Here is a 14827-nt window from a genome sequence, read left to right as displayed (position 1 = left end):
ACATTTGTGCCAATTTGTTCTGTTCAAGGAAGTTTAGTTTCACTGGGTTTGTAGGTGAATTACAAATGGAAGACTATAACCAAAGCAGAATAACACCTTTTGCTGCATTTTAGTCTTGAATGCTGTTAGTTGCTGGATTTGGAATTGAGCAAAAAATCAGAGCCTGTGGCTTATGGCCATTCTGCAGAATTTGTTAGAGGCTAGCTAATATATTTTGACAAATTTTGTTAGGATAGGATGCAGGCTGTAGCCTCCTTGTAGGTTTTCCAAAAAAAGCTTGAAAAATAAATTTTGTCTAGGATAGTTATTTCCAGATATATCGTGCTGTCTGTTTTCTCACTTCTTTACACCCACAATATCCAGTAAGGAAAGGAAACTGCAGTTTGCACAGTGTGATAAATTAGTCAATATATCTAGAAAACAATGAACATTAAGGCTTACAGGATTCTATTCTAGGCATTTTTTCCACTGGATTGAGCTTCCAGTGCCTGCAGTAGCACCAAAAAGATTCCTGTATCTCCCTGATTGTCACAGTTTAACCCCAGTTGGTGACAAAGTGTCTTACACAAGCTGCTCATGTCCTTCCTGCACCCTCAGTGGGATGGAGGGGAAAATCAGGAGTAATACTAATACTAATAGCAACTGTAAACAAAAGGAGGGAGGGAGAGAAAAAGGAAGGTAGAGAGACACAGGGAGCAAAGACCCAAGAAAAACAAGTGATACTATACAATTTCTCACTGCCTGCTGACTGATGCCAAACACATTCCCAAGCCATGAGAAATCTGTCTTCCTGGTAATTCCCCTCAGTTTATAGTCTGGGCATGATGTTCTCAGCACGCTGTGGACTGTCCATTTGACCAGATCGGGTCAGCTGTCCTGGCCATGCTTTCTCCCAGCTTTTTGTGCACCTGCTCCCTGACAGAGCCTGGGAAACTGAAAAGCCCATGACTTAGGGTGAACATCACTTAGCAACCAAGACACTAATGTGTGTTGTGTGTTGTCAACATTATACCCATACTAAATCCAAAACAGAGCACTGTTTCAGCTACTAAGAAAATTAACTCTTTCATAGTCAGGATCAGGACACTGGTTAAATCCATAAATAAAACATCTTTTCTCTCCTAAACATGGGCTTCATTTAGCATAACAGAGGCAAGGTAGAATTTCTCAAGGACTTACTTTTGTCTCACTGATTCTGTGCTATTTTTGTTTTGTTACTGTTTCTGTTGAAATACCAGAGTGTTTAGTGAAGAATCATCATGAAGATCATACCATGTCTTTTCACAATTCCCAAAACTAAAATAAGTTTTTGCATTGTAAAACAATAAAGTGTCTAATGTAAGATCCAGCTACTGGCTGAGCAAAGGCGAGTTTGTGTCCCCACTTCTCCATGGTCATAAATCCACACTTTTTCTGTGCCTAACCAGAATAAATTGAATGTGTGGCCCTAGAAATCTGGATCATGCTTTTATAGGTTAGTTTTACTAATGAAATAACATTTGTATCATAAGATTTTTTGCATCTATGTATGCAGTCCGTTCCATTTACCCTTGCCAAATGGCTTTTTGCTTAAAATATTGATGGCTAAATTTTATAGAAGTTTGGGTAATGCACTTAACTTTCCTAAAAGTGTGTTGGGCAACCTGGGCAGAATGAACAAGTTTGGGATTTGCTCATTAGGCACAAACAAGGAGAGCAACAGGGAAGATGGTAATTTCTAAACTAAGCTTTTCTCCCTACCAGAGTGAACAGTTTCAATTGCAGTTCATACATTTTTAAACACTATGGGATCTAATTACAAAATGCAGATTTTCTAGAAATTAAAGTTTGCTTATTTTGCATATTATGGAAAAAATTATTTACCATGAAGCTGAAAGTTAAAGTTAAATATGAAGATATGCATAAGGATCTTTTCTTCCTTTCTCCTGTACTCCTGACAGCCATGTCAGTAAATACTGTAATCATAGAACCAAACTGTGAATGTAGATACTTCATTATCACTCCATACATTTCAGAAATTCTTAGAGCTATTATGCTTTTCTTTATCCAATCAAAGTATTTAACAACTAGAAAACCAGTCAAAATGTATAATAATGAAAAATACCTTTTTCGTAAATATTATGAGAAGGATAACATCAACAAGCACAAAATCTGTTTGTTTTATTGTCATGCTATGAACAGATGATAGAAAATAGCACACAATAATTTAAACCCTTATAAGAAATTTGACCCTTGATAATTTGTTTTCAGACATATAAATGCTTGTCAGCAGCTTAGTGTTGCCAGAAGAGCAATGAATAACTCACAGACTCAATAGAATATTGAAGGATAACATTTGCTGTCTTCTGAAATAATATAGTGAATTTTAAATAAGAGGGTAACACAACTTTTAATACATATTCTGTCATTAGCTTTTGCTAAAAAAAAAGTCAGTATCTTCTTTGTAAATATCTTCTTTAATAATTTGTATATTTCTAATTTAATTTTACAGATCAATAAAGTGCTCTCAGTAAATCTATGTGTTTCTAAGTTTTGCTCTGACAATGCATTATCCACCAATGTAAAAGTAATTATATACTGACTGGCAGGAAGAGGCTCCTGAGGTTTATTATACCATTTCTTAATATTTTCATGGAAAATGAATTATAAAAATACTTCCTGTCTTTTAATATCTAGTTTAATAAAATTGAATTATAGGTTAGAGATATATATATTCAATTTTTGTGAAAGAGTCTTGTTTGATGGTAATATCCAATAAATATTATTTCCCTGAAACCTAAACAATTTTATTTAACAGGAGAAAAGGTCTGTTTCTTCTGTTTTAACCACTGGACATGCATAACTTTCTTTAACCATTTGAAGATTTTGGGTTGCTGTGTATGTAAATATGCTTAGCTGAATATGATGTATATAATTTTTTGATAACCATATGAAAATTCATCACTTCATGGCCTCAGCAAGGCACTTAGCACTCCCAGAAAGTCTCATCGTTCTCAAATAAGCTTCATATAGTGACAGATTGATATCTGGAACAAAAAAATATTAGAATACACTCCAATAAGATTTGAATTTTCAGGTTCCACCACTAATAACAAAAGTTCTGTTTCAATATCTACCTAAAATTACACTTGGTGAATATGTGGACATAATAAAAAAAATAATAAAAAAAAACCCTTCTATATAAGACCTCATAATTTTACTACAAACTGTCTCACAGAGAATGTTTTAGTGTTCAGTGTTACATGCAAATAGTCATATTAGATAATTTTGAAGTCTTTAATAAAGATAAAGAGGGAATAATACAAGAAGGCAAGTATTATTAACATTCCACCATTAGTATTTCAGGAGATGTTCTTCAGTAGCTTTGAAAGTAGTCCTTTGAAAGACATGTAAAAATATCATTTACATGTAAAAATACCTTGTAATGCTGATACATTAAAGCCTTATATAATGATGTGTTTGCACCAAATCAAGAGCACTTCAGCTTTCTTTCATACTGGTGTAATCTTAATTGTTCCTGTCTGCATAAGGAAGACAATCATCAAGATAACTGAAATATGAAAGTGCATCATAGTCTTCTGGGGAATTAGGTAATGCCTAGTATCAGAGAGGCAATGTTAATTTAAATTCCATTTGTTCATTAATACTCGTGTAATATTTATTTTTAGTTGGTTTTAGATTCAGAAATCTCCTTAGGAGGTCCAGTCTGTGGTTGTCTCATGGTAATGGTATGAACAGAGAGGAAAAGGAAAGAGATGTACTTGCTAGTTATAGCTTGGCAGCTTCAACAGAACTAATACACAGGAGAAAAGAGATACAGGAGAGGTTACTTCAAGAGAAGACAGTTCCATAAAATCTATTAAAATAATTTTAAAGCTGAAGCAATACTACCTCATTTTGAGTGCTCTATCATTCAGATTTAAGGTCAGGACAAAAACAATTACAAGAATATGGCTTTAGCTTAGAAGTCTGATTCATGTTTCTCATTTCCTTTCGTTTCCAAGTTTTTCCTGTCCAATACGGTTAATAGACTTGTTGATAAAGATCTGAAAATTAATTCAAAACTACCTGTTAAAAGGAAGACATTTTATTGTATATTTGGATTAAATCTAAAGAGACAGATGTTCAAATTCCTTCCCTTTTTTCCACCAGCTACGATAATGTTTACAATACAATTATCCTGGTTCAGTTTCTTCTTTACATTTTCATGTAATTTAATATTTTGGTGTTGAATATGCTTTATACAGTGAGTTTCTTAAATCACTATTCATAGTAGATATTCATGTCTCTCAGCATATCAGGAACTGATGTGTTTCTTAATTTGCTACATCCTTCCTGGCTTAAGGATGAAGGAGTTATTATCCACTCAGTTCTCAGGGCTGTGTGCCTAGCATTGGACTTCTGCTGGAGTGAGTGCAACAACACATTGAGAAAAAAATATTTTTTCATGTCATATAGTAATTACTAGAAATAAATTTTTGAACATTTTATTTGAAGAGGTACCATCTTCCATAGTTTCACACAGGATGTTTTATGGATGAGATAAATGTTTATTTTAAAGTTCCCAAAGTAATTTGGGACTATATTTATAGTTTGAACTTTATTAAATGTTTATGAAATTCTCTTAACATGAGAGGTGCTATGCAGTAGCTAACCCTGTTAGTACAAGATTTACTTTAATTCATCTGTTGCAAAAGCAGCAGTGACAAAACAGTATTTAGTACTGAACACCATTTAAATATACATACACTTCATATGAGGCACACTTGGTCATGAGACATAGCAAAGTACCATCTAATTTATTAAAGTTTGCGCCCATCAAACTTCCACATCTATTTTTCACACGGATCTCTGTGTCCATCTGCCTTAAAACTGTTGGGTTTCAGCCAAGCCCTTATACCTCTTTTTAATATTTTGTCACCTGTAAACATTTTTCTTTGTTCAAATTTTCTGGATATGCAGTACTTCTGTCTGAGATGGAAGGTGTTACCTAGATTGTGAGTATGTTACACATTCTTTGTGAGTGTACATTAGTCACCTGTCTGCTGTTTGTTTGGAAATAAACAGCACAAAATATATTGCAACTTTTTAGCAGAAGTCAAAAAGGCCTACTATTTTCTGAATAACTTGCATATTGTATTTGGTCCATGCAACTGCAATATGTTCATGGAATGAGTTCAGTGCTTCTTGAAAGCGTCAGGCACAGCTCCTAGTTCTTTTCCGTGTTCATGTGTTTTACATAGCTCTATAGTCACTTGAAGAGCCTTGGTGAAGCATGTAACAACCCTGCTCTACACTTACTCTCATGAAGTGATAGAATAACCATGAAACCATACTGCTGTTAATCCATGCAATGGTTTGATGGAAATATTTATTTAACATTTCATGGTGGCATTAATAATTTATTATTTCTGCTATGATTAATTCATATACTATTATGCGTCTTTGTTTCTAGGTCTTTGGTTTTTACTGTGTGCATTTGCATTCTTTAATAAATTTAGAACAAAAATGCCTCAGAACAAAGTTTATGAATATACATGTGATATGTATATGTGGGTCTCTCAGAGTCTCTTGAAATTACAGTTTGAATAGTAAAATCATGGAATGATAGAATGATGTGGATTGGAAGAGACCTTAAAGATTATTTCATTCCAATCTCCCTGCCATGGACAGGGCTATCTTCCACTACTCCAGGTTGCTCAGGCCCCAACCAGCCTGGCCTTGAATACTCACAGGGATGAGACATGCACAACTCTGAGCAGCCTGTTCCAGTGACTCACTGCCCTCCCAGTAAAGAATATTTCTTAACATCTAATCTAAACCTGTCTTCTGGTACTTTAAAACTGTTACCCCTTGTCCTCTTGCAAAAAGCCTCTCTCTGACTTCCTTGTAGGCCCTCTTTAGATATGGGAAGGTGCTGTAAGTTCTCCTTATGGCCTTCTCTTCTCCAGGCTGAGCAACCCTAACTCTGTCTTCGTAAGAGAGGTGCTCCAGTCCCCTCCTCATCTTTGTGGCCTCCCTGGACTTGCTACAACAGGACCATGCCCATCTCATGCAGGGGACCCCAAAGCTGGATGCAGCACTCCAGGTGGGGTCTCATGAGAGTGGAGTAGATGGGAAAAATCACCTCTGACTGCTAGTCACAATTCTTTTGGTGAAGGCGAAGACAAATATTTGTGTGAATTAATTTTAAAAAACAAAAATAATCAACTAAATTTAGAGAAGTAAGAATTATGGGAGCCCACTGCTGTTGGAAAGCATCTTTTATGAAAGTTTTCTGCTCATTACCTTTTAGGATACTTTCAGTTGTAAATATTATTGTCATTACTTGACAGAAATTAGAGAGATTAAGAAGCTTGCCTAAGATCATTGAGAAATTCATTAACAAACACCAGAGTAAAATTCCCAGGTCATACAACATGTTGTATAACATTTTGCCTACGTATTTTATTTTATAAATGAATCTTTAAAGGGAAGAGGAAGGGTTAAATACTGTTTCTGCATGTGATGCTGCAGAGAATACAGCAAGAGTCCCCTACACAATCCAGTTAGCCAGTGAAACATATGGCCAATGTGATGCAAAACACATCAACCCAGTCTGGCTCTTTGCAACTTCTTCAAAAAACACTGTGCAAAACAAGAGGTTTTAAACACAACACAGGGCAGAAATTACATCGGGTACCAGGCAAGTTTTCTTGAGGGAAACGATGATGGAACTGCCACAAAAAAATTACACCATGACATGACCATGAGCAGTGTAACCCATTGTAAGGTGATAAGGCTTACTGAATCTTTTTTTTTTTTTTAATTAACTGTTACCTGATAGTCCCCCTGATACACCTCCGGTACATACACTTCCTTTCTCTTGCTTACAGAATAGCAGCCAATAATAAATTTTCATTACCCTTAAATATATTTTCTTTCAATTTTCATGAAATAGTTATCTTTGAGGAGCTGAAAGCTACCAAACAGTTCAGAAAGAAAAATCTAAAACTATGCTAATTTATGGCAGTTACTTTGATCTCAGTCCATATTTTTCTGGGTATCTGATTGCAATACTTCTATAATAAATGCTGCCTTGAACTTGTGGTCTTAGGAAGTGAGTTGCATGAACCTAAAAAGTGTAGAAGGTGTTCACCAGCCCTGTCTTCCTGAAACACCTCAAGCAAGATTCACAGAACCAAAAATGAGTTTGAATGAAGTCTTTTAACTTCCAGCAGTTTCAGCATTTCAGAATTAACAGAATCAACAATTCAACAGTGAATGAGATAAACAGGAACACAGAGTTGAATTTTATTTCAGAGTTCTTTACTCAAAGGCAAAATATAGTAAATTTTATTTAACCTTGAAATGTTCTCATTTTAAATAGATTAAACCTTAACACCTAATACTGCTTGCAAAGCATGCCAATTATAAATATATTCCTGTTTTCCTGAGGAAAGCCAGAGTGAGGTGGTATTTAATCAAGCTTGAATACTCCTAATTTTTCTTAAGAGAAACCAATTACAGCTGGTATAACTTTTTCTGCTCAGCATTATAGTCTTCTTTTTAGTAAGATGCAAGGATGCTTGGCTTTTTTTTCATGCCTTATCCCAAGGTTCAATGATGTTTTAACACTGCAATACTTCTGTCTTGTCCTAATCACATTTCTTACGCTTAAAAATGTTTCATTCCTAAGCTACTTCTTTTACAATCCAAAGTATGAGTTTTACTGTCCAGAAGAGACAAGTTAATACATTTTCTTTTTACCAACAGTGAAATTGATGACATCTATTTTAAGCAAGTGGAAATATTAAACATCTTCTTCTGAGTGAATTTCTAAGTAGACTGAAGTCTTCCATCTAGCCAACACGGCCAACACTGGCCAATGTCAGTACTTAAGCTTTGCAAGGATGTTATACAACAAAAAAAAGGAGAAATCAGTCTTTATTGAAACTGCCAACATAAAACTAAATAATGTGTTTTGTCTTTTTTGTGTGTGTGATTTTTTTATTTGAGAAATAATCATATCTTTCTCAAGATACAACAAACAAGATAGTTATAGGAGTGTTTGTTTTCACTTCTCATTGCATGGGAGCAAGCAATAAGAAATGCAAAGTTCTATATAACATTATGAATATGAAACTCACAACAATCAGTTCAGCCTCTCCTGTGTTGTGTGTATAAGAAACTATCACCAAGAAGAAGATGGATGCATTTCTGCTATGATCACTTTTATACGGCTGTTTCTTCATTTTGTCCAATTGTTTGGGCTTTTTTAACTCCAGTTTTGCCTAACTCAGTTTAAACCAATTTAGGAATAAATGTAACTAGAATTAGATTAGGAGTCAGATTTCAGGGGAATTAGTCAAATTTACATTATGCATTGCTCTGAAATGAAGCAGTGTCTGGAATATTCAAGCAACAGAAAGAAATGTGAAGTAGGCTTTATTGTCCTTGTTGCCTAATCCATTGTCTTCATTGTCTGAAAACCCAGCAGGAGAACAGTGATATGAAATTTATAAATAGCAGTTCGCTTGCCACATATACTCACTGTTCTCAAATACTAAGAAAACATTTCTTGTCAACTCATCAGGTGAGGGACTAAAAATATTAAGACTGCTTAAGAGACTAAGAAATGCTTCAGCTTGCTGTCAGCTAATGCGTTCAATGCATAAAAAACAGCCAGTACCATTAGTTAAGTGCAAGTCTTAGTTACAATACAAAAAATTGATGAACAGCCTCTACCACCAGCTCAGCACTGTGCTTAGCGGCTGCTTGAAGCTAACCCATATTCTTTTGGATGACTTAATTGCTTCTTTCCTCAAGTTCAAAGAAGAATGGTTATTAACCACCATGTTCTCACAACATTTTCAGAGTAGAATTTGACTGAATAAGATTAGCGCTACTTAGACTACTAAAGATAGGATCTAAGATTTATACAACGCTTTCTGTTGGAAATTTAAACAGAAAAGAGTGAGCTGACCCTTAGAATTTTATAAGATTATATTTGAGGAGCATGGATTCCCTCAGTCTTGAACAGGCTGAAATCTCAAGTCCCAAAATACTAACTGTAAAAAGAAAGCCAATAAAAGCAGACAATATCACTGAAAATATATATCCCCTTCCAATCATCATTTCATTTGAGTAGAATTATTCATTTTAATAGCTTTTGAAATAACTTGGTTTTTTAAATAGAATTGTTTTTAAATTGCAGGAAAATAACAAATAAACAGAAGTAACTGGTGGAAAAAGTGTAAGATTTCATGAACATGAGTATTGCCCAAATGGGTAATAACTGAAGATTGTCACCATCTGATGTTTGTTAATACGTCTATGTAAAATGAAGTGTTCCAAGTCCCATAGGATTTGGAGATCATTTGCAGCACAGAAGGCAATAATTAGCATCGTTGCTGACAATCCCAAATGCTGAATAGAGACAAAATATAATATACCTTTTTATCCTTAAAGGTTTTGTTCCTTCATGTCAGAGCTCAGTCAGACTGAAAGAGCAGCCAAAGCGAATTTGTTTTATCTGGTGCACACACAATATTTACTCTTTGCAACAAAGCAAACATTTCAGGTCCAGATCCAGCGAATTAAGCAGTGCTTACAAACATAATCCTTCCAAATAAAATTGAAATCCAACTTAGATAACATCAGCAGATAAAAAAATCCATACTTTTAAAGGAATAATAAGCTTTAGGCATTGACAAAAGTAGAAGTGGAGCAAAAGGCAATACTCCTGTGGTATCTTTTGTCACACCTTTTGCTAAACTAGAACTATAGCCTCAGTGAAATTTGTCTGTGCATGAAGGTTTTTCACACTACAGAACTCAAAGTGTAGATAGCTGTCAAGGACACTAACAGATTTTTCTCTATCTGTGGGGCTTTTTTGTGGTTTTTTTTAATTTTGATTGCCTACACTTTCTAATGAGAGTAAACTCTTTTTGTAGGGAATGTAAGCCAGTGCTAATAGATTTGCTTTGGGAGAAAAACACTCCATCACTGCAAGAAAAGTCATTCCCTGGCCATGAGTAGGCTGGCAAGGTTATCATGCCATGGATGAATGAATTTGATGACATGCTTAATAATGCAGATTTTATGGATATAAGATATGCCTCTTAATGTTTGCTAGAGGGTACAAGAATCAACCTACTGTGCAAAATTGTCAATGAATTTATTTGACCTGGCAGACACCATAAATTTCACAAATTTAGTTTGCCAAAACAATAAGTAATTGTAGCTTAATCCTCAAAACTACAGTGAAGTACTTTTTGTCCTGTATTTGCTGTGTTTACTGGAAGTTGGAGTACATACACTGGCTGATTATTGATGTGGTATATTTCTTATTCTAGGTTCTATCCTTGGGGGCTGATGTTCTACCAGAATATAAACTCCAGACACCTCGCATCAATAAGTTTACTATATTGCACTATAGTCCTTTCAAAGCCGTCTGGGACTGGCTCATTTTGTTGTTGGTCATATACACCGCCATATTCACCCCTTATTCTGCTGCCTTCCTTCTGAATGACAGTGAAGATCGGAAGAGGAGAGAGTGTGGATATTCCTGCAGCCCACTGAATGTTGTAGATTTAATTGTGGATATTATGTTTATCATTGACATTCTAATAAACTTCAGAACAACATATGTAAACCAGAATGAAGAAGTGGTAAGTGATCCAGCAAAAATAGCAATTCACTACTTCAAAGGCTGGTTCCTAATTGACATGGTTGCTGCAATACCTTTTGATCTGCTGATTTTTGGCTCTGGCTCTGAAGAGGTAAGCTTAAATGAATAAGAAATCTTAAATCTTAATTTATCACTTAATGATGGTATTCTGTGTATCCTAAAGTATTTTTTGCTTGTCATTTAATAGGCTGCTAAGTATTGCCATCCCATCTTTTAAAATTAAACTAAAATTAAATCTTCCTTTGTAGAATAATGTTCAGCATTAGCTTTCATTGATGACAGAAAACATTGAATGATTCAGCTAGTGGTTATCAGTTATATCATATTTGATACTGTCTTTAGAAATAATAAATATATTGTGTATGATGGACTTGGTTTTATATAAGAATGGTTTTATATAAGAACTGCTGCTTTTATTTGTTGCTTACCTTTTAAAAACTTCCCATGATGCATATAAGTGCTGTGTTGGCATTGCATCATTAAAATATTTTTTCTCTGTTCAAAATGTTTAGATCGGAGGTTTACTTGACAGAAAACAAATTAGTTGTAGCATAAACTATACTAGTTATCAGAGAGATTTGTCTATTGTCAGTTTTATCAAGAATACGGACTATCAAAAGATGGAAAAAGATACTACCTTGACAGGCATTACAATAGAGTAAAAAACTGCTCAATATATGCATCCAAAACTGGCCCAAAGGTGTATAAAATATATGCTATATTCAGGATTCCTGACCCAGTTCTTCCAAACAATTTTATTTCATTTAAGAAGGGATAAAATCATAATATTTTTTTCTGAAAAGTAGAGAATTGGGATTGACTTTTCTGTGATGCACAGAATACAGAAGTTTTTTTTTTAAAAAACCAAGCAAACCAAGCAAAAGGTAAATGAGGAGTCTAGAGAAACATGAGATAAAACCATGGACTAAAATTAAATGTTATTAAGGAAAGCAATAAGAAGAGAGAGAGTAATATAAAGGACAGAGGGAACATATTGATAGTTCTCTTACCAGAAGAGAACTTTTTTATTCAGCAGGTGACTAAAAAGCCCAGAGACTTAAGAGAAAATTTGATCACCTTTTGCATTATCTTTGGCAGGTGTCCATCTTTCTGCAGATAACTTTTACTGTGGTTTTGAAAGCACAGACGTGTGAAAGACAAACATTTTCATAATGGCTATACTTCTAACTCAGACTACAGCATTCCCCTTCAGGCATGCTTTGCATTCCTTTCTGATCATTGATCACTTGTCATTGCCAAAAATTATTTTCAGTGATTAGAAGTGTGGGAAATAAAGTATTACAATAGGGATCAATTCCAAAGTTCATTGAAGGAGTGCCCCTGATCATCATTCTTCCACACCTCCCCTATTACAGATGTTCTTAAGAGTAAAGTTTTAGGTGCTAAAATCATGCTAAAGCAATAACTTTAATGTAAGATAATGTTGCAGATCATAGTAACAAACAAGTGCATTCTTGCAGATGAGTAGACAAATATAAAAATGTGGAAGTTGAAACAGAAATTATTGGACCATGTAATGACTTTTTCACTCTTGCAGATATAAGTAAATTGATTCTTTATTCCCTCAAAAATCTAGTAATTGACCAGTTTCTCTACTTAGAAAAACAGGTTTGTTCATCTAAGCAGCAATGTTATATAGATTATGTTCCATTCACCATGTCATCATAGCTTCTCTCTCTCATTCATGGTATTGAATATGTCAATCACTTTTCTAAGCTGCTACTTAATGTAGTTTTTCTTCCGACATTGCTAACTGTAATATTACACGAGTGAGCCATTTTTTATAGTTTAGCAAGAAGAAGCAAATGTAAAACTGACAGAATGGAGCATTTTTCATTTAATAGAATTTTTTCAGTCATAAGGGTTATCTTTTTTATGAAATAGCTCTTTATTGTTATCTCGAGAGTCTTCAAAGAAGATCCCCAATGAAAAATTGTATTGAATGGTCTTTTTATTAAACAACATAAGCACTAAAGAGAGCTCCATGTGTGGTCATGCAGCTTTAAAGCACCTTCATATCAAATGGAGTCTTGAAAGGACAGGAGATAATAATCCAAATACCACATACAGCACTATCCGAATGCTTCATTTTGAGCCGTACTTTTTCAACCATAAGAAAGCAACAGAGTCAGATGGTTAACTTTCCATTTCTAAAATAGGGAAAATAATGCAATTTTAGGGTTTTTTTTCTACTTAATTAGATTCAAAATTATGATGGTTGGTAGTAAATCATTTACTCTTTTTTGTGTGTGTGTTGTAAAAGTTAGGTGGCTTCCCTGATACTTGGGAAGATAAAAATAATGAGCAGCTGGAGAGGAAAGAAGAGAAAAGATTCTGATGTGATTATCCAGCTACTCTTGAACTTGTAGTCCAGCAGATAGGTATGATGAAAACAGAGAAGCAAGCAATTCAGAGAAGAGAGCAGCATCTATCAGACTGGTATTTGCAGACATTAATTGTTGGCACCAGATGGGGCAAGGTAACTGATGGAGTAGGACCCTTGCCTCCTTGGGTGTTGTGCTGATCATAGTATTCCAGCACATCAACAAAATTACATTACATGAGACGTAGTTCTGAAAGCAAGAACTTCTGTCCCTGACCTGGCCAAGTGACACATGGGAGATGTACTCTTACTGTGTGAAGGCTACATCTATGTAGAAGTGGGCAGCATGTAAGGCACATCAAAACTTGGGGACCGTGTTTTTCACCTCAACTGCCAGCTCTATTTTAGTGTTAAAGCCTCCCCACTATGCTAAAGAAAATTAAACTCAGAATGAGTTTCTTGATGCTTTAGGCATATCTAGTCTCATTCATGCTGATTTTACCCTTGAGGAGATGAAGTTTTCTTGTATTATATACCTTCCGCGTACTCCAGAGCTCAAACTGATGTATCTAAGTATAGGATTGACACTGAGGATGAATAATATTAGCAAGTTTTATCTTAAGAATAGGGTGGAACAGTGTTGACATGTCATAGATTCACAATCTACCATCTGATCTATTTAAGGGGCACTGTTAGAATATGTGCTCTCTTGCATGACATAGAGAGATGACTACATCTCTAATAGAATATTTCAAACACCCCACTAAAAGCAAATCTTAGCTTTCCTTAAGGGATCATAAATACATAAGCCTGATCTATCTTACCAAAAAAATAACCTAATCACAATATTCACATGCTTCTGAATCTCAGCCTAGGCATAGCATTTTGAGGGGTGTGGTCTTTCAGACTATTGAGGTCACTAACCTTCTTTAATGGTAATGAGAAATTCACCCTAAAGTTATTATTTGGGACGTTAAACTGAACTAATGAGTGTTACCTTACATTATCCTCTTGCTCATTTATTCAGAAAATGTGAACTTTATTGAGCTGTCCACTGAGAAATGCAGCCAAGAAAGACAACAAAACTCTTGTTTTGTTCCAAGAGCTTTGGAGTTTTACTCAGAAACGTGGTGAATGCAAGGATTTAATAAAACGTAAAAACTAGTCTAGTATTAGTTGCAAGAAAGCTTTAATGTGATGGATACTACTGTCAGAGTGGTTTGTGAGGCTTTCATTTTAATTGTCATGTAATATACATGTATGTTAAAATAAAAACCCAAAAACCAAACAAACAAGCAAAAAAAAAATTTAAATGTGTGCACTCTTGGCATTTACTGAATCATATATGTTCAGACTTAATGCAAGGAAAAGAGGTGGCTGAGGTTGTTTTTTTTCAATCCAGTTGTTCCTCTTTACAATGCTGTCTATTCCTTCTACAAGGAATTACCAAGTATGAAATTTATTTACTAATTGAAATTTGAAAACTTATATTAATATAATTAATTATAATGTGTATATATATAATATTATTATATTATATTAATAACTTCTAAATTCCTTTAAAAATATCAGAGCCTCAAAAAGGATGCAATGAATAATAGCATAAGCCTGCACTGAAAATTTTGAAATACTTTCCTGCTTAAAACTGCCCAATTTATTTTTCTAATGGTGTAGTAGTTTTATTACTGGATCTTGCCACTACACCTGCAAGATGCAAAAAGATTGATCTGAAATAACTTTTCCATGATATTCTGTTCACAGTGCTTCATCTTCTTTCACCAGTATGAGTGTTCTTACCATTACAAACAGGA

General features: G+C 34.6%; 1 protein-coding gene across 1 annotated transcript in view; it reads left to right on the top strand.

The window, feature by feature from the left end:
* The window catches only part of KCNH7 (potassium voltage-gated channel subfamily H member 7), a 204977-nt gene that overhangs the window by 153457 nt on the left and 36693 nt on the right, over positions 1 to 14827 (top strand). The window contains exon 6 of the mRNA XM_058840561.1: positions 10338 to 10763. Coding sequence (XP_058696544.1) covers positions 10338 to 10763 — 426 coding nt within the window. The remainder of the gene's footprint in view (positions 1 to 10337; positions 10764 to 14827) is intronic.

The sequence above is a fragment of the Poecile atricapillus genome, chromosome 5 (genome assembly GCF_030490865.1).
Source record: "Poecile atricapillus isolate bPoeAtr1 chromosome 5, bPoeAtr1.hap1, whole genome shotgun sequence".
Taxonomy (NCBI): Eukaryota; Metazoa; Chordata; class Aves; order Passeriformes; family Paridae; genus Poecile; species Poecile atricapillus.
This window is presented reverse-complemented; position numbering and strand designations above follow the sequence as displayed.